This window comes from Crocuta crocuta, unplaced genomic scaffold (genome assembly GCF_008692635.1).
Source record: "Crocuta crocuta isolate KB4526 unplaced genomic scaffold, BGI_CrCroc_1.0 scaffold186, whole genome shotgun sequence".
Lineage (NCBI taxonomy): Eukaryota > Metazoa > Chordata > Mammalia > Carnivora > Hyaenidae > Crocuta > Crocuta crocuta.
In genome coordinates, this window is record NW_027551569.1 from 2526650 (window position 1) to 2550664 (window position 24015).

The following is a 24015-nucleotide window of genomic DNA, read 5'->3' on the forward strand; positions in this document are numbered from 1 at the left end:
TGCATTGTGTCAAGACAGTAATCAGAGGCTTTATAAGGAACATTTGACAGTGCCTGGATGCTGGCTCTGGGCTGATTCTTCTTTTATTTCCCTTTCCTGTTCCTTAGCCTTTCTATTTTCAGGTTCAAAGAAAGAAGTTGCTTTTGAGTTCTATCCTTGGAATTAAGTGATATAAGATCCCAATGGCTATAGAACTACTTTCATTTTGGATCCTTCCTGATTCACAAAGAGCCAATGCCACATGCCCTGGGCCCATCTGGTTTCTAAATATTTCACAGTGAGATGATTTAGTAGAGCTATATAAAATCGTATGAATGTCCATGAGAAGATTTGGGAGTTGACCCATTCATCCTGATACACAGGGACCTGTTGAGCAGGAACGATTCCTTGAGAGCATGCCCTCAAAATGAGATAACTTATGTGAATATGCTGTAGGAGCTCTTCTGTATTTCTTTACTGTTTAGACATTAGCAAGAGATAAGTAGCACACCTGAACTCCTTTTGATTGTTTCTATACTTATCACCATGAATGAAATAGGATAGCTTGGGAAAAGAATAGATCACTTTTGTAGAAATTGTGTCAAGCTTGCCTGGCCAGATGTCTTTTGTTCCTAGAAGCCCAGATATAGGCGGTATTTTAATCTCACAGTTTAATATAAATTAAACCTTGCCAGATTGCTCTGACGATGCTTTACATTTAGTTAAGTGGATCCTTTCAGTAGCAGAGGGAGAGAAGTAAGGTATCCAAAGATCAAAAGGTGACCACTCCTACTGAATCTTACAAGAGTGGAATATAAAACTAGAATGTTTCAAATAAATATTTGCCCTTTAAAAAATTAAAAATAAGTTTGGACTTTCTAATGCCATTTTCCAATCTAGGCAATGAAGTATGATGATAACTCCTTCAAATACTCAGTATTCCTTCAATTGCTTTGTGGAAGCATATTGCCACTGCTGTCAGAGGGCAGCTTGGACTTGTTACAAATGAGTCTTTCAGCAGAGCTCAAAAAATCTTTCCTTTTCAAAACGATTTTTGACCACATCTTACAATAACCACCTTTGTGTGGTGATTGGTAATGACCAATGTAATAGGACATTTAAAAAAAAAAAGAATAAATTTAAGATGATACAAGAAGAGAGATGCTCATTTCTATCCATGTATTTTTCAAAATATCCCCTAATTACTGTGGGAGCAAGAGTGGAAATTTTGCCCAGTTAAGAATGGGAGAATATGGTCTTAATTTTGTTCTACATTTATTATGTGACCTTAGGAAAGACACAGTGTCTCCCTGGGTCTCTTTTTAAATTTGAATGGAGAAAATGAGGGTTCACCCTACACAATTTATGGGCTGCTTAATGGTCACAGTGACATAATCTGGATGAGTGAATACATAACAGTAAAAAAAAAATGTTACCCAAATATTTGATCATTCTTTAACATTTATTGAGTACTGACTTAAGTAACAGAGTATTAGGTTGAGCATTTTACATGCATTCAACCCAATGTTCATGTTAGCCCTGGAAATTATTACCATAACCCCATTTTATAGACTAGTAAATGGAGCGTGGGAGGTTAAATAACTTGCCCAAGGTTACTGACAGGAAGCTGGATCCACAAATAGGAAGAATACACAGAGAACCAGGAAATCAGTAAAAAATGAGAATGTAGGGAGAAAGAGTATTTTTAAAGTCTAATGTGACAGTTAGAGAAGAAAAATCATATGTGTTAGAAATTCTTACACACTTATTTTATGGTATAGTGTTGTATTTTGAATTACGTGTGGCGAGAGGCACCACATATTTCAGTGTTTATAGGGCATTTCAAAATCTTAATCTAGCCTGCCTTAGACTCACAGCTGACCAACTTCAGCCACTTGACTCCAAAGCCCATACTTATAACTGCTATACTGTATCATGCTCTGTGATAATACTTATTATTACTAAATAACAGTTACCAAGTGTTACTAGTAATAATCATTTTCAGTGGTAAGCAATGCCATTAAAGAAAGGTTTACTCTGTTTTGAAAACATAGGAAGCAACCCATAATTTGGAACTAAAGATACAAAGAGATAGGCACACAAGGATCACTGGTTTTCTTACTTATCTGTGGTTTTTAAATGGCCATTAAAGAGTCTTCAGCAAGCTTGTGGGTTCTATACTGGCTCAAGGCAAGTGGTTAACATCAATTTAGAAATCTTTGAAATTCCTAATAGAAACACAACAAATCCTACAGCACTACTAGCAGGGCCAGTGATAACACATATCAAGAAAGAGCGATTTTTCCATTGAGCAAATGAATAGCTTTTAAGATCTCAGGCTATTTTCATTCCCCTGACCACCCATCCCCCAAAATTTAAGCACAAAACATTTAAAAATCAGTTCTATTAGTGTCTCGCAAATTTGGATGATGATAAGAATTCATAGTAGCTGCTAATACTTCTGGCTCTCCTCAAAGGCTCAAAAATAAATGCATAAGGTCATTTGTGTGCCTTAATCTAACAAGTGCTAAGTGCATGACAAGAGACTCCCAGCAAAGGCTGAGCTAGCTTTTGTATGGATACTGAGATGGTAGATAAATGGGTAGGTGAGGCTTTTTATTTCAATATTTTGGGAGTCCTGTATGCTGTGTGTAGACGCTCTTATAATTCTTTTTTTTTTTTTTAATTTTTAATGGCTATTTATTTCTGAGAGAGAGAGACAGAGTGCAAGCAGGGGAGGGGCAGAGAGAGAGGGAGACACAGAATTCGAAGCAGGCTGCAGGCTCCAAGCTGTCAGCATAGAGCCGGACATGGGGCTTGAACTCACAAACCGTAAGATCATGATCTGAGCCAAAGTCAGACGCTCAGCTGACTGAGCCACCCAGGCGCCCCGATGCTCTTATAATTCTTAAGCAAGACATAGGAAGACTCTGGCTATGGGATGGGGAACAGTAGCACAATTACTTCTAATTGGCTTTCAAAGAAAATTAATACTGAATCAGGCATGAAAACAATCAAGTCTTGAACAGCCTTCAAGTCATTCAAAATTCTTGGGCCACAAATAGGGAAATGTGCTTTTTGTATATCTCCAAAGTGTGATCATAATTAGCTAAATAGCTCTTAAACTTCTGAAAGTGTGCTTGGAGCTTCCTGATCTCTGTGCTTACTCCACTCTTGAGAGGATAGCAGTGAGAGTGTTACAGGCTAGGGTTTGAAGTGTAGGAGACAGAGTGAAGCACAGCATCATGTCCGCACTAGTGAAAAATTCAGTATTCTGAGCTATTCTCTTGCATCCGGGTGATAGTACAATTGTGGAACAAAGGCCCTTTGCCGAAGTATTTTCCCTTCTACTCCTGGAACTTTTACGATCAGAGTTGAGGGCCCTTTTCCTGGGAGAAGGGAGAGATGAGTGGGAAGGCTTATGGATTATTTGAATGATCTCTTTAAAAGAAAGCAACCTTTCCTCCCATTGCCCTTGATTTGGCCATCTGGTTCTGGGAGTTTGTTGGCAAATGCTCCTTGACCATAAAATTTAAACAGATGATTAACCCCTCTCCCTCCCACACCAGCATGCTTGCTGTTAAAATGCCCACTAGGACCACTCTCTGAATTATCAAGGCAGGTTTAGTGTAAATGAAAGAAAAAAAAATTGGCAAAGCCAACCGGATGAATAAAACTCTTAGTTTTTCTCTCATTGTTACCCTGACTTGATATTCATCATTCTAAGTTTAGTAAACTTCCTTTTACAATGTTGCTGAAATCTCTGACCATCTGTATCTTCAACTTCACCTGACTAAATGGCACCTCAGAGTCTAGATCTCAAATTGATTATTCTGTGATTATCAACAATAGCTCATGATAGACATGGCATGCCTTCCCTCCATTGGTCCTCATTTGCAATGCTCTGGAAAACCTACAGTAATCATCTTTAGTATGAGCCAGTCAGGCAGTATTCCTCAGGTTGACATGAAGTGTTCAGTGCATAGTTAGTAAGTCTCCAGAAGCTCCCTATACTGAACCAAGCCCTAAAGGATTACCTTATCTTCTCATACACACACACACACACACACACACACGCACACGAATGTATGCTTAATATTCGGTGTTTCATGATTTAGTGGCCATTATGAGAAAATCGCCCCTAGAGGTAAGAATGGGAGACCAAAAGCTGGTATCCGGTCACTGAGAGTAAAGCATGTACCTGTGGGATAATGCTCATTCACTGGCCAGTTGTCCACCTGAAGTGTGGCGTTGCCGCCATTCCTGGTGAAGCGTACCACGTGGTATTTGCCATCATTTACAGGGGTTCTCTCCTCTTTGATGGAGATGTCAACTGTGCCAATATTGAAGACAACTCCAATTTTCCCCTGTTCCTGTGATAAAGAAACACAAAAGGCATAGTTATCACCAACCACAAGGTTTTCTCCCTTTAAAGTTGATCCTCCAACCGACAATAAATCTGTAGGTACCCAGAGGGAGCTGTCAGCATGAAGTTAACAATAGGATCCTACATGTCTCCATGGGCTTTCATCCTGAACATAAAAACCAATGGTATAAAGCCACCCAGATTGCTCTCACAGGCTGCCCTGTTCAGGTTACACCATGTGATTGCTCTCAACAGATATCAAGGCTGGAACCAGAGAACTACCTAACAACTGTGTAGTGGCACCACAAAGTTGATTTCTGTGAGATGAATTAAATCTATTTTCTAAGACAGGTAATTAGACACTGGACTCTAGGTCACCTCATAGTTTAGATTAAGGAATAGAGAGGAAACATAAGCATGCTTGCACATTGTGGGAGGAGATCAAGGCCAAGGGAAAAGTACAATGAATGATTAGGAAGCAATGACAGAAGGATTAGCCCTATAGGTCTGCACCTGATGATACTTTTTGTAGGCCTAAAACACATAAAAGATGTACCCTCAGTAGAGGCCAGTGAAACTGAGCTTGATTTTTCAGGGTCAGATGACTGCCACTCTTTCTACACTTGCAACCCTATTCCGAAGGTTCATCCAAAGAAGAGTATCATCTTCAGTGCTACAGATTTATGCTATATAGCAGAAGAGAACTTCAATGGCCCTAAAAAAAGACTTCTGGAGGGGGAGACATAGTGAATAACAGTATTGCAATGAATGTAATGATTATGGTGAAGGTGGAGGAGGCAAACATAAATAATGCTATTAAAACTCTTAATTCTTTTCCTCTAGTAATTTATTATGACTAAGGGTTGGGATTGGTATTCACAATGAGACACAAAATGGAAGTAACCTTACTGAACAGACATAATCAGTCTATCAACCATGTGGAAGGGTATCATAGCATGTGTGATGTCAGATGGATGGCCAAGAGAGACAGAGACAGCTTTTTCCATTCCTCTTGTTGTCTGACCTATTAGCTAAGCAATAGGCTGGACATCTGAGGACAATAACATTTAGTGGTAACCCTGCCATTGTATTTGTCCACAAAGTCTCCATTATTCTCTATTTCCTTATGCAAGAAGTAAAAGGAGAATAAAAACAAGGAGGAGAAAGGGACGGAGAGGAGGAGGATTGGGAAAAGGAGAAGAAGGGGACAAAGGATGAGAAGAAGAAAGATATGGGGGGGAAGTTCTGGAATCCATATAAACTAAGTAAGAAAGATTTCACAGAATCTCAGATTTAGAAATTGGGTTCATTCATTAATTCATTTAATATGTAAGTACAATATTTATTAAGCACTTGGTATGCTTAAAGTCAATAAATTAAGACTTCTGAGATTTTAGGCACTGGTTCCCATAGAGTTTTGTACACTTCACTTATTTTTTCAAAAGACAGGCTTTCTTCTTCTTGCCAATTTTCCTTTAGTATGTGAACACGTCCTAAATGTTCCTAAATCAGGAACATGTCTTGTATTCCTGATACAAGAACGGACAAGTACTCAGGAGTCTTTTTTAAAAAAGAAATGTTTATTTATCTTCTGGGGGGAGGGGCAGAGAGAGAGGGAGACACAGAATCTGAAGCAGGTTGCATGCTCCGTGGTGTCAGTACAGCGCCTGATGCAGGGCTCAAACTGATGAACTGTGAGATCATGACCTGAGTTGAGGTTGGCCTCTTAACTGACTGAGCCACCCAGGTTTCCCCCAGGATTCTTGATTTTAGACAGCAGGAACCTAAGCTAAGAAAGGCTGCTTTCAGCATGTGATACAGGGCGGACGTCACGATTTCCTTTGTGCCCTGATAGCACAGCATGCAATGTGAAAAGATGTCTGCAATTCCCATGTTCTGTACTCTGAGAAAAGGAATGCAGGTGCCTCCTCAAATGGGGACTAAATGTACTTATGATTTCATAAATCCCTGTTTATTGTGACACTATGTTCTCCGGGCTTTTTTCCCACTTCTGTGTCTCCAGCACTAAACAAAGCACCTAGCATTACAATGGATAAATGAAACTGATGATAAGGGCTTCTTTTTGCATCTTTCATGCCTATAATTAATAATGTTACGATCTATCTTATCCTTTCTCCTTAATTCTCTAGGAATTCTAAAAAGATAATATGATTTTTCTGTGTTCCCTTACTTAAAAAGCGTTGGCATTCATTTTTAAGGGGGTTTGTGTCTGTTAGAATCTACTTGTCCTTACGCCTAAATAAGCAGGGCTGGAGTAACCTGAGTCATAACCTGTTTAGCAGAATGAGAGAACTGGAGGAGTTAAGACACCATGACTGCAGACACCATTACTCCTCTGTCCACTCCACAAATGTAGGCTGTTTATTGCACCACAGTTCTTCATTGAGAAACTACTATATAAATCCTGGATGCATGGAAAGGATTGCTGGTGATTCAATTCACCTCTGAGTCACTAATTAATCATGGATGGAGACAGTTTTAGGCAGAGAGAGACCTTTAAACCAGCATTCTACCGCTTTTCAGCAACAGCAGTGGCAAAGTACAGTTCTGGCTGAGTGAGCTGGCTGATCAGGGAGATATACTCTTGGGCAGATTTTCTGCAAGATCCATAATAGATTCAGGGGAAGAGAAGATTTAATCTCTGCCAGAATAAATATTTGGTCCTTATCTGAGGCACCACACATTGGCCACGGCAATCACTGCTTCGGAGAGATCTTCTTAATCCTGCTGGCTCTACTGCCAATGTCAGTGGAGACCCTTCTACCCAGATGTTTCACTGTGTTTCCCCACGGTGGTAAATGTGGCTGTGCTAGACCTCAGATGTGGTCTCTTTACATGCAGTAATAAGATTTCATTACTGCAACCTCCTTGTCATTTGTCATGGGCTCACAATGGCCTTATAAGCTGTGGCTAAATGCTTTGTCTCAGTTCATTATAAGTTTGTGGCAAGTACCCATATAGTTGCCGATGCTTGAATCCATCATGCTCAGCTGCCATTAAGATAAACTCTGCTGGCTCATGTGTCCAGAGAAGATATGAGGGATAAAAGGCCGTGGCTTTGGAAACAGCCCTGACTGACCTTTGGGCAAATTACTTAATTTTTCTGAACCCATTTCTTATTAATACATTACGGGGACACGGTACCAACTTTCCAGGCATCCTAGGGCCGACAAGAGGCTAAAATGATATGATTATAATCATTAATATAACACTTTATAAGTAGTAAAATATTATTAAAATATAAGGCATAAATGAGATCGCGAGGAGGAACAAACCAAACATGTGACCATACACAACACCCTGTGAGCACCAGAGAGGTTAATTGGTTCAATAGGATAAAAATGGTTTTAGCATAGCATGGTTCAAATAATACCTCTGTCTGGCTCTGAAAGCTAAATGACCTTGGGCACGTCATTTAACTTCTGATTTCCCTGCTATAAAGGGATCTGTAGAGGAAGGGAACAGCGAATTGCTACCTTTGAAGCTTTTTTGAGAGGATTTTAGGAGAACACATATGTGGGAAATGCCTGGCACATGACTGTGCATACTTTGAGACCTCAATAAACGTCAGTCATCTTTTCCCTTTCTTTCTCCTCCTTAGTATAGTCGAAAGTGGTGGTACGAGCTAAGGACTGGCTGCTTTGGCAGTAGTGTCATCAAGAAATATTGTAAAAATAAATGTAAATTTTAGCAAACAGAACATTAAAACACAACATTTGCACCAATGCTTTCCTGTCACAACTTGGTAGTTGCTCTCTCTCCACATTCCTTGCCTTTTCTAAGCCCTTCCAAGACAAGCAAAGTGTAGCTGCAAAAACAGCATGACTATAAATTTTAATAACTCCACACCCATCACCACTAAAGTTGCTACCAAAGGCAATCACTTCAATCTATGTTCTTCCTAGATATTAAAAACACAGACAAGTGGTAAATCAGAAGACATTACCAAAGAATCCTCAAGTGCGATAAAAAAAAGTCTATTAAAGAAAAAACCCCACAAAACCAAAACTGAACAGCACAAGAAAACAGCTGTCTGTAAATAGCCAGTAAGTCATTCTTCATCAATAATAACTGTTTACGAGCCCACCTGGTTCCTCAAATTAGTCCGGCTCCAGCTTTCTGATCTTCCATCAACCACATTACAGTTATTGCTGTGAAGGTGACCCATGAGATACTACGAACACCAGGGTCAGATTTTAGGAGCAGATATACACAGGGACAGAACAAATCCTCAGGAATAAAGACCTCCCTGAAGGCAATCTCTTCATTCATTCCAGAGTGCCCCCAGGGAAGGCAGAATGCACCATCCACTATTTTAGAAAATTGCAGCTGACAGAAACAGAACTGGGACTCTCAAATGTATGCCCAACAGATGTGCAAAGGAAGCAGTTCTCAATATCTTGACTTCTAGGCTTTCTACAGAATCTGTGAGTTCAGTGCTAGGCAGTAATACAAGAAGAACAACAGGTATGTGATCCTTCTTGGGGCCAAACACGGCTAGGTCAGGTCTGGCACACCCATTCCAAAGTCAGGGTCACAGTAAATAAAGCAAACAGTGGCAGCCTTTACTACATTTTCCAGGTCCCTCCAGTATGGGCTCGCAGTAAGAGAGAATTTCTAGTTCTCCTTGTGACATGTAGGGCCAAGAGACCAGTGTTAACCAATAAATGAGGTGTCACTTCCGAGCCGTCTATTAAACTGCTGGTGTGACGTCCACCAGAGTTCTCCCATGGCTCTCAACCACTGTATCCAGCAAATTCCTGGCAGTGGTCTCTTTGTCAGCCTGGGTCATTGAGTGAGGAAGGCAACAAGCAATTTGCAGTGGACATGGAAAATGAGAAACAAAGCTTGACTGCTCTATGCCACCAAATATTGAATCTGCTTGGTACTGCAGGATCATCCAGACTACTTCAAAGAACAGAGTAGTGCTTGGCAAGAAGTTTTTAATAGAACAAGTTTTGAGTTCTCACAATTACCCTCCAGATTTTATAGGCGAAAAAGATGAAGATTCAGAGAATTGGGAATTCACACAATTAGGAGACACATTTAAGATTAGAATTCAGGTCTCTCTGACTTTAAAACCCCTGGATTTTCTACCATGTTATGTTTTAGTCACATGGATTACGTGTTGCAATTGCATTATTTATATAATAAGACAATGTATACATTGCATATCATATACTTTATATTTGCCTAATGTATCTAACCTGTTTACCTAGTCTAACTGTGGGTGTCTCAAATATAGGGATGCTAACAGGTGCTCGTTAAATGTTAAGTTAATGGATAAGTGGATGAATGGTGAAGTAGAAATGCATGGCTTTGGCAGAAAAAAATTGTGCTGGTAAGTTTTATACCTTGGGAGGCTAAACAGGTTTGAATAGTATATGATAATGAAGAGAACTGGTCATCCATATTCATATTTTTTTGCAATAAATCTTTTTTTTTNTGCAATAAATCTTAATTAAAACATAATCTCACTGTGCTTTATATAAGCAATCAATAAAAAACAAAAAGATGAGGTATAATTTTGATTCATCAGATAATTTGGGCAGAAGGAGAATTTTACTAAAGTAAAACACCCCTGTGTTTAGCAGAACATAGCACGGAATCTATTCATGGCTAATCGCTATCTTCCAGTGAAGATCATCAGGCCATTCTTCCAATGTTACAGTCTCCATGTTCTAGACTCAAGATAATTGTTAGTTAATCAGTAGGGGGTGTGTATTTCCTGTGTGCAGAGCCATGTACTATTGAAGGATTCAAGAGATGTAAGAAACTAAGTCTCTCCCTCAAGAAGTCTAAGCCCACCAGGAATTACCCAAACTGACAAGACTCCAGCTGTAGAGCTTGGAAATGGTTTGGACTTTCATTATCATCCCAGTTCCCTTCCCTTAAGGAGTTTGGGTGGCATGCGGTAAGGACTGTGGCAGTAAGGGGAGGGGAGAAGGAAAAAGTCTGCTCTGGGTTCCAGATGACTTTGTGATTTAGAATCAGAAGACCTGAGCCCAGTCAAGCTCCACATCTTGTTGTTCAGGTCATCTTGAGTGGGTCATTCAACTAGCAATNAAAAAAAAAAAAAAAAAAATGAGAACAGTACAAGACACAATAATAACACCTGTGTTAAATGGAATTTAAGAGAAATGAATAAAATATTGGCAAATTCTGAAGTGTTCTTCAAAGGACAGTATAAAAATGATGCCAATGGTGGAGGGGAGAGCTGGTGACAGAGAAATAGTCTGACAGATGATGAAGGAGTTAGAGGCTTTTGCACATGCCCTACAGGATACCACTCTGTTTAATGCCTGTTTCCCATTCAAGATCATCAGCTCCAGAATCTGTACAGATTGTGCCTAGAAAATTCATGTTAAATGGCTTGGAAACAAATTCTGTTTTCCTAAATCTGCACAGGTCTCAATGACCTTTGCACCCACCCAGCAAAACTGCATCTACCTTTCCACCTGCAGCTGTGCTTCTTCTGTTGTTGCACTGATGTCTGGTTGCGTTAGGTCAATCAATTAAAGCGGATTAGATCCATGGACCGAATTACTAACAGAGGGCCAAGAGAGATAAGACTGATAAATAGCTCAAGACAGCTCCATCTCTAACTCCAAGCAAACAGAGGGAAAAAAAAAAATAAGAGCAAGCACAGATGACAGCTCAGGACAACAGGAACTCTGACCTGAATGGGGGGAGTCAAGGAAGGACAAGACAGCCAGTGCAAGTAAATAAGATGCAAGTCAGAGCCAGGGCTCTAATGTCACTGGTCACAAATGGCATCCTGAGTCACCATGTCCTTCAAATCTACTGGGAATGCTCACTTCTAATCCACAAACCTAATGTCACTCTACCGTGCTTGGTAGTTAAGTCTGACCACAAATCAAAAATTAAAGTTCATTTCAGTAGAGGCCCCAGTGCTGCAGCTGGACCGGGAGTAGTCTCCTGGCAGGATTCAGGTGACAGCTGGCAGGGCAGTGATGAGTGCGACCCAGTACAGGCTGAACATCTCCTGTAAGTGCCTTGCTTTACCCCCACCCCCAATCTCTACCACAGCTGTGAGGAACGACCCAGTGGCTTTCATAAAGGGATCTCGGGTCCTGTGCTCACAAGTAACAACACTTTAATCCTCAAAATAAAGAAAAGAAACCCCATATTTCAAATCACCTAGAGCATCTTACAGCTTACTTACAAAGTATGGATCCGCAGCATCAGCATCACCTGGGAACTTGTTAGAAATGCAAATTCCTGGATCTAACACCAGACCCTCTGAATCAGAAACCCTGGAGTGGGGCCCAGCAATGCTGTATTATCACAAGCCCTCCAGGTAATTCAGATGTGTGCTCGCGCGCTCTCTCTCTCTCTCTCTCTCTCTCACACACACACACACACACATACACACACACACTATGCATATGTATGTAAGTATATGCTTGTGTGTACACACATGAGAATTTTCACATATTTGGTCCAAAACTGTGATTTAGTCCTCAGAGCACAGGGTGAGCTATGGTCATCTATGGATAATTGGACTCTACCCCTACTCTTTGTTGCACTCAATGCCCATTTTACAGATGTAAACTTGGAACTGCAAGGTCACATGACCAGACAGTGGCATGTTTGGAATACATTCCTGTATTATTTTCCCTGTCTTGTCTTGGTAACCCCCTTCTCTTTTAACTCATTGCTACTAGCCCCTGGGTATATCTCCCAGCACAATGACATTAGCTGAAAGTCCCAACTCCAATTTTTGTCCCTTGATTCTTCATTCCAGATGGGGTAATTTTAGTCAGTTTCCAGGGGCGCCTGGGTGGCTCATCGGTTAAGCATCTGACTTCGGCTCAGGTCATGGGTTTGAGCCCTGCATCGGGCTCTTGTGCTGACAGCTCAGAGCCTGGAGTCTGCTTCAGATTCTGTCTCCCTCTCTCTCTGCCCCTCCCCCACTCGCTCTCTGTCTCTCAAAATAAAGACATAAAAAATTTTAAAAAATATTAGTCAGTTTCCACTGAGATGGAGTTTTGAGTGGACTGCCAAGGAGAAACTCCTCTCCCGAAACTAGATATTCCAGCCCAAGGATGAGCAGCAGCTCCTCTACAGAAGAGAGACCAATAAACAGCCAGTAACCTTTCAAGACCTACTCTGTGGCCGTAAGGAAACCTTCTGTATTTGTCCAAAGTGTTTTATTATTTATTTGTCTTTTAAGTGACAGACTGAGTTAACATTATAGCTTCAAGGTGAATGGACCTAGGTGAATAATAAATATCAACAAAACTTTCTGGTTCAATAAGTAAGGCATCCTCAGTTACTCGCATTGATAAGTTCCTAGTCTAAATTCTACACCATTTTCTAGCTGGGGAAAAAAATGTATGCATGTTTCAGAACTGAGAGATTTAGTATTTTGGATTATCATAAAATACAATGCAAATTATTGCATGTTCTAATGATGCCTTTGGAGAATGGGCATGCAAAAGTTACAGGAGACAGATTGGCCTGAAACGGAGATCAACAAATGGTGGGCCAGACCTAGCTGTTGCCTGTTTATGTAAATAAAGTTTTATTGGCAGTTAGTTGTGCTCATTCACTTACACAATATCTATGGCTGTTTTTGCACTACAATAGCAGAGTTGAGTAGTTGCAACAGAGATCTTGTGGGCCAGAAGCCTAAAATATTTAGTCCCTGGCCCTTTAGAGGAAAAGTATGTTGACCCCTATTTTCGAAGCTTGCGCAATTTAAGGGCGGCTGTGTTTTTTGTTTTGTTTTGTTCTCAGTTTTGATCTATAGTTTATATTCACATGGTCAGAATAACATAAATATCAGTGAGAGGGACAAATGGGGAGCCTGTACCTACTCATTCAACTATTACCTGGAATACAGAGCACATTTCTAATAAGAGGACAACATATATAAAAATTCACCCAGTGTAGGTATGAACTAATCTATCTCAGATCCATTAAGGGTGGTTTAGATACTAAAATCAATTCAACAGAGCACTGTTTGAAGGTAGGCAGCCAAGGATACAGAGAAATAAATTAGAGGCTTCTGGCAAAAGATGATGGTAGCTAGAAATAGTCTGGTAATGGGAGAGATGGAGCGAAGTTGTAAAGTTATTAAAATTATAATGATATGACATTTCTTTCTGAAAATTTATCTAGTTCTGTGGAGTGATCGTGTACTTGTTAAAATCTTGGGATTCTAAAAGCCAGCACACATCACTCTGATGCTGGGACTTCAGTTTATTACATTAGCTGGAATGAGAGAAGAGAATAGCATTGCTACCCAATGAGTATCTTCGTCTCCAGGGCTCCAATGCATCTGGAAGAGACTTGAGTCCCTTGAATGATAAATGGTGATTAACTGAACTCTCCTGGTTTACCTGCAAGGAGAATCTACTGTGTCATCATCTTGGGATGAACACACTGAAATAGGCGCTCATTTTTCCTTTCCTGGTTATCGTAAACAAAATGGCCAGCAGACTCTAATATATCAGCAGTGCCTGTCTGCACACAGGGACACTGGTGTGTGTGTGTCCTGGAGATAGTGTTGCAGCTAGGTATTTCATCCAAGTGATATTTTATGGTCCTCCTCTTTGTCAACTATCACCACCGTAACATTCCCTCTGGGATCATATCAGCATTTCTAATTCAAAACGTTGATTCTGACCTACCCTCAACGACCTTAGTGAAAGCAACAGAGAGAAGAAAAAAAGTGAGATTTAAACAGCTACCACACATCAGGAGAAAGCGGGCCTGCTGGCTTCCATGCCGGCATCAAAGCCACTGCAGGGGAAGTAATCGGGACAAGGGAACAGAAGTATATAAAGAAGATGCTTTCCCTGGGCCCTGGGTGAGATTAGCAAAGGTGACCCCAAACAGGAGACTTGAAAGCATGCCACAGGGAGCTGACTCATGGCTTTGGAAAAGTGTCCAACATACTAACATTGAGAGTTATTTCAAGGCTGAATGCTTTTCTGATAATAATTAGGAAATCTACCTCTTTATTTTAACTTACTTGAATTTAGTATTCCTACCAAACTGTAAATTGAATAAGTTAGAGCCAAATGGGGAATCTACCCCTAAGAAACGAGGGACTCATCATTTCCCTATGGTACGGCAGGCAGTGGGAGGCATCTGGGAGCCAGCAGCCACAGCTTTAGATACACAAATTACCCACTGAGTTCATAATAAATCAATACACAATATGAAGAAGTGTTTATACTATGGCATTTAAAGGGCACAAACACTCTTCTCTCTCTTCTTTATGGATGCACTACAATTTTATTCATTGACATAAAGATGCTACATGATTTTATCCAAATGGCTCCGGAACACAGTGCTAGAGAAATAGAGTTGTATGTGTACTTATGCCAATGGAAGTGTGTGCATGTGTTTGAATACGATCTTAAAACTTAACACATCCAAAAGCTGGTTTCTTGGGGGCACCTGAGTGGCTCAGTCAGTTGAGCATCTGACTTCAGCTCAGGTCATGATCTCACAGTTCTTGAGTTCGAGCCCTGCATCAGGCTCGCTGCTGTCAGCAGAGAACCCGCTTTGGATCCTCTGTCCTCCTCTCTCTCTCTCTGCCCCTCCCCTGTTCATGTTCTCCCTCAAAAATAAATAAACATTAAAAAAAAAAGAGCAAAAGCTGGTTTCTCTGGCCCTCTCTTTTGCTTATTAAGTGGTGATGGCTCAGGAGAATCCAGGTCCCTTTCTATCCATCAAAAGGCATCTGTAGTCAAGTTCTAGAACAGCCTATCATAGACCTGACACAGAGAAAACTGTATATTTCAGAGTAAATTAAACATGAGGAAGATTTTAGGGGCGCCTGGGTGGCTTAGTCGGTTAAGCGTCCGACTTTCGCTTAGGTCATGATCTCGCGGTTCGTGGGTTCGAGCCCCGCGTCGGGCTCTGTGCTGACTGCCAGCTCAGAGCCTGGAGCCTGTTTCAGTCTGTGACTCCCTCTCTCTCTGACCCTCCCCTGCTCATGCTGTCTCTCTCTCTCTCTCTCCTAGAAATAAATAAAACATTAAAAAAAAAAAAAAAAAAACATGAGGAAGATTTTAGAGTCATCATGACCCCCAGGCAATGGAACTGGTTGGTCATTAGAGATCATTAATCCAGCAATGATTCAAAGACAGTATAGCTCTTCTAGGCCTGGCTTAGCCCAAAGCTGAATGAGGTACCCTTTCCTATATAGAGAAGGGACTTTCCTCTGCTCAAGAGTCCAGATTTCATATATCAACAGATATATAGCACTGAATGAAATTCTACATGTATGCCCTCACAGAGCTATCTTTGATTAACTAGGTCTATCTTCCAATTATCCCACAACTTCTACACTATCTATTCAACATTAAGATAAACTGTCTGCATTGATTCTTTTCAAAATTTAATAGAATGATTCTTTCCCCCAAACAGATCATGCAACTGTCAAAACAGAACATGCATTTTTATTTTCTATGTCTTCCTCAATAAAGGGGACCCAATATATGTTTAGCTGAGTGCCTGACACAATGGCAAAAGCATTTTTGCATTTTTCAGCATGCAACACTTTAGTGCAGAGTACAATATCTCCATCTGTGATTTATTTATTGCTTTTAAATTTTTGCTATGAGTTTGCTTTGGAAGGATGCTTTTGGAAATGTGGAGCATGATCATGTCTCAGAAGACAATGGCCATGAACTTACTTCATGTAGACTACTGAACAGTCTTAAGGATAATTGCCAACACACCTATGTGACTCTGGTGACCTGGATGTGAGAGGTTCAGTGATCCACTTCCAAAACCTTCAATCAACCCAGCTTCTTTATTTGGAGAGATTCAAATTCAAGTACTAAAAGTGAACACTACCATCCCATTATCAGTTCCTTTAGCCATTTAGTTCCCATTCAACACCATTCTAACGCTTGAGGTATCTTAAGATGCCATACTTGCAGAGAAACTTATTTTCATTTTCTGGGCTTCTACACTTCTCAGTGTCTGATTGCTGGTCAGTGTAATGTTCAAGCTGTGCCCATTGGGAGCCCATCCCCTCCTCATAGTCTTTTAGGGCCACCTCTGAGTGGGCTTTACTACAACCATTTTCAGTTTGCACTAGATTTGCTAAATTGAGGATAAATATAACACATATAACATATCACATATAGTTATATATTTAAAAAAAATTTAAATTGAGAGACAGAGAGAGATAGAGCATGAGCATGGGAGGGGCAGAGAGATGGGGAGACACAGAATCTGAAGCAGGCTCCAGGCTCTAAGCTGTCAGCACAGACCCCGACGCGGGGCTCCAACTCATGAACAGCGAAATCATGACCTGAGCCGAAGTTGAACGCTTAACCAACTGAGCCACCCAGACGCCCCACATACAGTTATATTTTTTAAACAACACCTTTATTTCTCCAAATCAATATGGCAGACATCAAAGTCCAGTGATACAAATTTTGCAGTCAACCGCCTACCAATCATATACTCTGCATAGGGCACTTTAGTAGGCCTATCAGAAGCTACACAAATATATTTGGAATTATTTAGCCCTCAAGAGTGTAGACTCCACTCTAGTACTGTGGAAAAGGGAAATAGCTTTGGAGTCAGAATACCCGGGTCTAAATTCTAATTGTTCACTTAATGCAGGTCCTGGAACAATTCACAAGTACTCTGGGCATCATCTCTGCATGGGAAAGATAGAGATGGCATCTCTGAGCTTGTTGGATGATGATGTAGGTGAAAGAGATGTTTGTGGCAGTGGTGTGAAAAATATGGGGCATTGAAAAAAATATATCATTACAGAATAGATGAGGACAAAAGACAAACAGAAACAAGCACACAGTTCCCTAAATTAAAACAGAAGGATTGAAGGACATTCCCATATAATATTTCTAACTAAACATCCACAGTTAGTCCTTGACAAATTTCCCAAGTGACCAGAGGCACAGTATTCATTATGTGCCCTTCAAGACAGAAAATGCTACCTTATTTGGGAAGGGTCAGGCCAAGGCTGGGAAAAAGTGGGGTTAGAGAAGTCGTATTTAGGTGGCTGCTGATGAGGAGGTAAGGAGGAATAGGGGAAGGTTAGAAGGCTGAAGCCATTGTAATGAAAATGAGATTCAGTCTCTGAAAAGGAAAAAAAAAATACTTGGCATATAAACATTTTAGAATATCAACCAGCTGGTCTCTTTCTAAAATGTTAGTAATGTTGTCAAGACAGAAACCTTTGAATGTTAAGGTAGACTCTCAGGGCTTAACATTTATACAAAGAAAAAGTATTTTTTAAGGTTCATCAACATGCTACATCTTAGAGAATATTTTCTCTCTTGCACAAGGGCCCCTCCTCACATCCCCTGGCAAATGTTTCTCTGATGATGGCACAATCACAGTTAGGGGGTTTAGAAAACTTGGCTCAAAATAAAGATAAATAAAATCCCTTTCCCCCCAAGTATGTCCTGCTCCTAATTCCCTTGATTTCTACTATAGGCATCTACTTCTAGCAAAGGAAGAGCTTTAGGAGTTTGGAAGGGCAACGGTTTATGCTGTGCTCACACCTGACGCTGGCCCAGAAGCTCAAGGCCATCAGGGAAGCCATCACCCAAGTGATGCTAGAACACTCCTGTTTCAGCAGTTAGTAGTAATTTTACTGTTGCTAACTAGTCACATCCATGGGATCAGTGATACCTTCGAGTCATTTAAGGTAGTGATTAAGTCAGAAGAAGGTAAAAATTTAAACAAGAGGGAACAAAGTAATGGGGAAACACACAAGGAATTAGATGAGTGTAAGTAACCCCATCCACCATGCCTCATCTGAAAGAACACAGAACAGCTTCCCAAACCTGCAAACATAGATGTATTTCTTGCCACTTTAGAGTGTACTGACTTCAAGAAACTTTCTGCAAACAAATATCTAGAGGCAAACACTTTAGAAAGCCAGAAGAGACACCTTCTTTAGTAAACAGCAGAATGCACTTCTGGCTCAATTGCCAAAGGATGCCTGCTGATGGACCACACCAGGCAACAAAGTCTATCTAAGGAATGCCCAGAAATAAGCACTCAGGGCATCTAACACCCAAGTGTCCATGACATACAGGTCTCCTCTCCACTGTGGTGAAGCACAAAAGGAGGACCAGGAATCATGAATCTACTCCAGAGCAGCAGAGTAAACAAACTGTACTGAATCTAGGGGGCATACTTTTCAAAAGGGTACTGAAAACTGTTTTGGGTTTGATTTATGTCTATTGATCATTTTTCCCAAGCAGATGCTTATTAACTTCATTATATAATATAGAAATTACTAATTCAGAACCTATAGGTGGGATCAGGCCCTCAGATATATATTATTTTACTTTTTTAAAGGAAGTGTATTCATAATATCTTTTAAAATGTGTATTAGTTTTCAACATTTAAAAATCAGTCTCTCATGAATAGTTTACGTTAAAATTGTTTTTTGAAAATAGTAAGATTTAGTCATACTGGTATAACATTTCTAAAACACAATTAAAGGCCAGAGTTGACTGGGGGGAAGAAAGGTACAAGTTCCTAAATTCACCACAGTCTCCACCATTCTCTGTTGCCTATCAGATGCAAAGTTTTGGGTGCTGGTGGCCATTTGTCAAGTTTTCCCTCCTCTCTCTCTCTCTCTCTCTCTCACCCTCCCCTTCCCTCCCTCCCTCTTTCTCTCTGGTATAATAGGGTAAAGAAGAAAGAAAAACTTCTCTGACCCTCAACAAACAATAGACTGAGGGTCATGGGATTCAAGGAAAAATAAAAGGAAGCCCCTTTTAAAAAGATTCCATTCCATTTTAATCATTTATATTATTATTCTGTCCCTTGCAGACTTTTCTGTTTTTTAACCCTTAATGTACTATTATAATCATAGGTTTTTGAGTAAGACAGGTCTGGCTTTGAATTTTATTTCCACCACTTACTGTGTTTTCTTGACCAGATTGTATAGACTCCCTGAGCCTCAATTTTCTCATCTGTAGTGTTGGAAAAATATTACTCACCACACAAGCTTGTTACGAGGTTAAAACAATATATGCAGTCACCTAGCACATAATAGAAGAATCTCAAGGAATTGTACTTCCCTTCCCCTTTGAAGGGCTGGGATGAATCAAGCAGTCATGATCATAAAATCACACATACACATCTAAAGTGCCTGCCAAATTGTAATGACCCAACTGCTGCTACAGAGAGATGGCTCAGCTCAATGTTTTAATGTACTTTTCATGGACTGAAGCTCAACAACAAAATCTATCACTGTTAGGCTGCTCCATAAGAAGGTCTGATTTAGAGAAAATAGACTTCCTTCTGAAATCCAAAGTGTGGTAGCTACCTTCACCTTGACTCAGAAACACACCAATAGGAAATGTACATATACTTAGCCAAGAAACAATAGGATTAATAAATGAGGGCAGAGATAATGATAATAGAATGTATTATTGAAAGTTGCATAAGAGGAGAACATTCAATATAGAAAGGTACATATAAATTTTATGCAAACATACTTTTAGTTCTAGGAGTTCATATATCTGTATGGCTATAACCATCAAGAAAAATTTAATGTAGGCCACTGCTCTAGAACTACAATTTAATTTTGAGCAGGCCGTGATATTGAAAAAAATTATTTTAGTTATATAACACACTTGCCAAATAAATCAAAAATATTCATTGCAATATAACAGCTAAAAAAACCAGAGTTGCTACTCTACCATGTTGAGATTTAAGTGGGCCATAAATCATAGCCCTCTCCATTCTGAATTCCAAGCCAATTGAGAAACAGACACAAGCAAAAGGATCAGCAAACTTTACTGCTTGTGGAGCTGAATGTGGGAATGGGTCTGGGACAACCCTCTGACTTGGCCACACATTAGGCTTCCTGCTCATAGTTCAAGTTCAGGAAATTGGCCTGGGGTTGGGTATTCCCAGCCTAGGGAGAAGAGCCCTCAGAACAGGAAGAAGAAATGGAAGGGGTCTCATCAGATATGTGCAGACCCTTTATCCAATCCAACCAATTAGATAAGGGGTTGGAGAGAAAGCATAAGAAGTGTTACCCCAATATTTTCTTTCCAGGGGACAGTGGTTGCTTAATAGTATAGCATGGATGGAGAAACCATCCCTTTTTGAACAAACCAGAACCCCCCCCACCCCACCCCCAAAGCCTTTCCAGGCAACCCTACTGATGCAGTTGGACTCTTAAGAAGAGCTAGAGAACTAATCCTCAGGCATCTATAGAGGACTTGTTAAAATAAGGTTGATGTACTTATGGAAATCTTGAAATGTTACTTCACGGTCATAGTGACACTTTCTCTCACTAACTGGTTAATAACGACCACTGTTTCTGCTGATTGCTGAAAATCTTAGCAAGATATAGCTGATGTCTTGGAGTTTTAGAAATTGTGGTGTCAGAAAAAAATTTTAGAGAGAGAAATGTTAAATAGGACGTTTAAGCCAAGAAATTACAGTCCTAATTGGTAAGATTTCAGTAGGCCCATGGAACTTTCTTTACATCATGAACTTCTGCCTCCTTCCTAAGGGGCCTAGAGATCTGCTTTGCTGTCATTTATGTCAATGCACCAGTCAAGACTCTTTAGCGCAACCCAACTATGCTGTCAACCCCAAATCTCAAGGGATGCATATAATCACCATATTTACTGTGATGGACCAGGCAATAATGATACCCACCGACTCTAATGAAACTAAAGTGCACGTGTCATTTTGGAGATGCTATTTGTTCAGGCAGAGTTGCCTGTCAGCTGTCTCTGGCCAAGCGATACAACCTGCAATTTAGTTAACAAACTGAGACATCATAGAAATCAGTGCTTATCACAGGCTTCTTGATTCACTTGGGCTTTTCCGCCTGTCTTACATATTGCAAGTCTCTAGCAAAGTGGCACTGGTGGGAGGAGGTCCCAGTGGAGTTGAAAAGACAAGGGGGAAAAACAGGAAATAAAAAAAAAATAAGAAGCAAGGAGTTTGCTAAATTCTAAAGTGGAATCTTCCCTAGAAGCAGAAAATCCAGAAAAAACCATTTCTGGGCTCCAGCGATGCTATTGTTGCCAGCTGGGCAAATTCCAGACTGGTATGCCAGATCTTCCAACATCAGGTTCCAACCTTTACTTCCAGTATTCTTACCAAACTTTCTCAGTCTTCTGCCCCATCTCTAACCACTGATTACTTCAGCATTCATTCAGCAAGTATGTAGTAAGTAACTACTCTGTGCAAGGTACTGTGCTAGGCATTGGTTCCAAATGAACAGAACCATTTCTACCTTTCAAATACTCCTCATGCTGGTGCTCAGTCTCAAGGATGGAATGGATGGGGGTAACCATCAAACAGGATGGAACCTGGACTGAGCTGCAAAGGCCTACTTTAAGAAAGACAAGAATACAGAGAGCCTACCCTACCTCAGTTTAAAGGAGGAACCACCTGACAGGATGGATCTGGGGGTTTTCACAAGAACTTTAACAGAGCACTTATGATCTATTTAAGAACAACAAAAAATATGGAAAAACTAAAACTGACTTTAGGTAGAGTGATATGGGGAAGCTTTATAATGGAAGTTGAATTTACATTCAAGTCTGAAGGTGGACAGAATGTGGATGACCCAATTTGGATGCTATTGTGTCAACAGAACTATAGGGATGCAAGATCCCTGAATTTGGGTTTGGAACCCAGGAAACCAGGGTTTAACTCTGAACTGGATTTTAACTTCTTCCCTTAAAAATGTTAAAAATACTTAGCCTATACGCTGCATAGGATAGTTCTGAGAACTTACTGAGATAATATATGTAAAAGTGCCTGGTCAATTGTAATGCACAATACTCATATCAGAAGATCATTAGGTGCTGTACATTAATTGTTGATTTGATTTTGAATATACATGGCTGTTTCTTCTTCTAGTTTTTACTTTGATAATTTTTAAAAGGCTGTTTTCAGCCTCTTTAAAACCTTCAACAAAAGCAGGAAACGCTTTGCTTAATACTAACTTATTTCTTTTATCACAGAAAATCAAAGTGCTCCTTGGAAATCATCTCATTAATCTCTTGGAGGGAAGTAAGTAAGCAGACACATATTTTGCACAGTTGTATATGAATATCAATTTTACAAATAGAAAGCCTAACATAAACTTTTGTAAGTCACATAGTGAGTAGAGCAGCCCCAAAAATGACCCAGGCATCTCTTTATCTAATTATCTACTTTCCTCATTACATGCATCCAAAACCTTGCTCTCCCAGTAGACTTCCAAGTAAAGATCTGGCTTCCCAGCTCCAAAATAAGTAATGTTTTACTTAACTTTTAAAGCCTCTGTTTCTTCATCTTAAAAACAATAAGAAAAGCTGGCAAACAGGAGTTTTGTGGAGATAAAAAAGAATAATGTATTTGTAATGTTTATGAAAGAAACCTAGTCCAGTATCTGTAACCCACCAAATGAAAAGTAAAAGCTATCTTTTTTGTTTGTTTGTTTTATAAGGTAAGCATTCAGTTTCTATAAATCATAAGGGTAGTTGTCCCAACATGCAGAGAATTGAGTGCGATTCTGAAAAACAATCATTATTAATAAGTCTCAGAATTAATTATTCCATTAATCAACAAACATTTGTTGAACCCACATTATACTCAAACAATTGTTCTAGATACTAAAGATATGAAGATGGATAAGACACAGTGTAGGTTTTTGACAAGTTTGTAATTGAGTAGATGAGATAAGACAGATTAAAAAAAAAAAGTTGTTCAAGAATAGAAAGTGGTAAAGGCAGTAACATAAGCAAACAAAATTCAACAGGATTTCAGTGGAAATGGTTATTCTCCAAGGGAGAGCAGGAAAAACTTCACGACAGAGGTGACTCATAGGCTAGGTCACGAAAGACACCTAAGATTTCAACAAATGTAAGGAGTGAAAATAAGACTGATGAAATAGCATTCTGTGTAATGAGCCCAACATAATCAAAAGGAAACATTAAGAGAACAAACTCTTATCAGCAGATGGGTTTGGTGAGAGCATAATATATACTAGAGAGAAATGGATTTTGCTGGAATAAAGAGGTAGGTTGAAGCTAAATCATTTTAGGCTTTGAATGGTATATTAAGGAATATAAATTGTCCTCACTGTGGAGGACACCATTGAGTGAAATCACAAAAAAATATATGTTAGAATATTTGAGCATGTTGTGAGCAGATGGGGAAGAGGTAGAGGAGGGGAAATATAACAGATAAAATGGAGATGAGGTAACAGATGGCATGAGATCCCAGAAGAGCAAAAGGGCAGGAGGCCAAGGGCACAGGTAGACTCAACTGTGGGGAAGGTGCAAGCCAATTTTTCCACTGAGACAGAAAGGAAGGAGAAATAGTTGCAGCTGTACTGTGGTGTACTGAGATCACCCTAATTTGATAGATTCAAAAAAATCTATACAATCATTTGTTAGAGACATTACAGGAGGGATTTTTAAATGAAGTGGGAACTAAACTAAGACCTTTAAGGTCCTTTTCAAAGCTAAGGCAGTTGTACCAATATGGTCCTCATTTTCAAAATGGAGAAAATGATAGGAGTTCTCACAAATATGAGACAAATACACTTATTTAGAAGAGGAATAAAAAAAAATGATAGGTGAAATGAGCTGTCAGAGAGTCTTCTAGGCAAAGTATGCATATTTCTTTCAGGATGACCACCA

The 24015-nt window shown here is 39.9% G+C and overlaps 1 protein-coding gene across 5 annotated transcripts in view; it reads right to left on the reverse strand.

Annotated features, from left to right (window-relative positions):
* NRXN3 (neurexin 3) overlaps positions 1-24015 on the reverse strand; it is a 1503781-nt gene that overhangs the window by 181965 nt on the left and 1297801 nt on the right. For all 5 annotated transcript variants that reach the window (XM_077750623.1, XM_077750621.1, XM_077750622.1 and 2 more), the window contains one exon: positions 4181-4352. In XM_077750623.1, coding sequence (XP_077606749.1) covers positions 4181-4352 — 172 coding nt within the window. The remainder of the gene's footprint in view (positions 1-4180; positions 4353-24015) is intronic.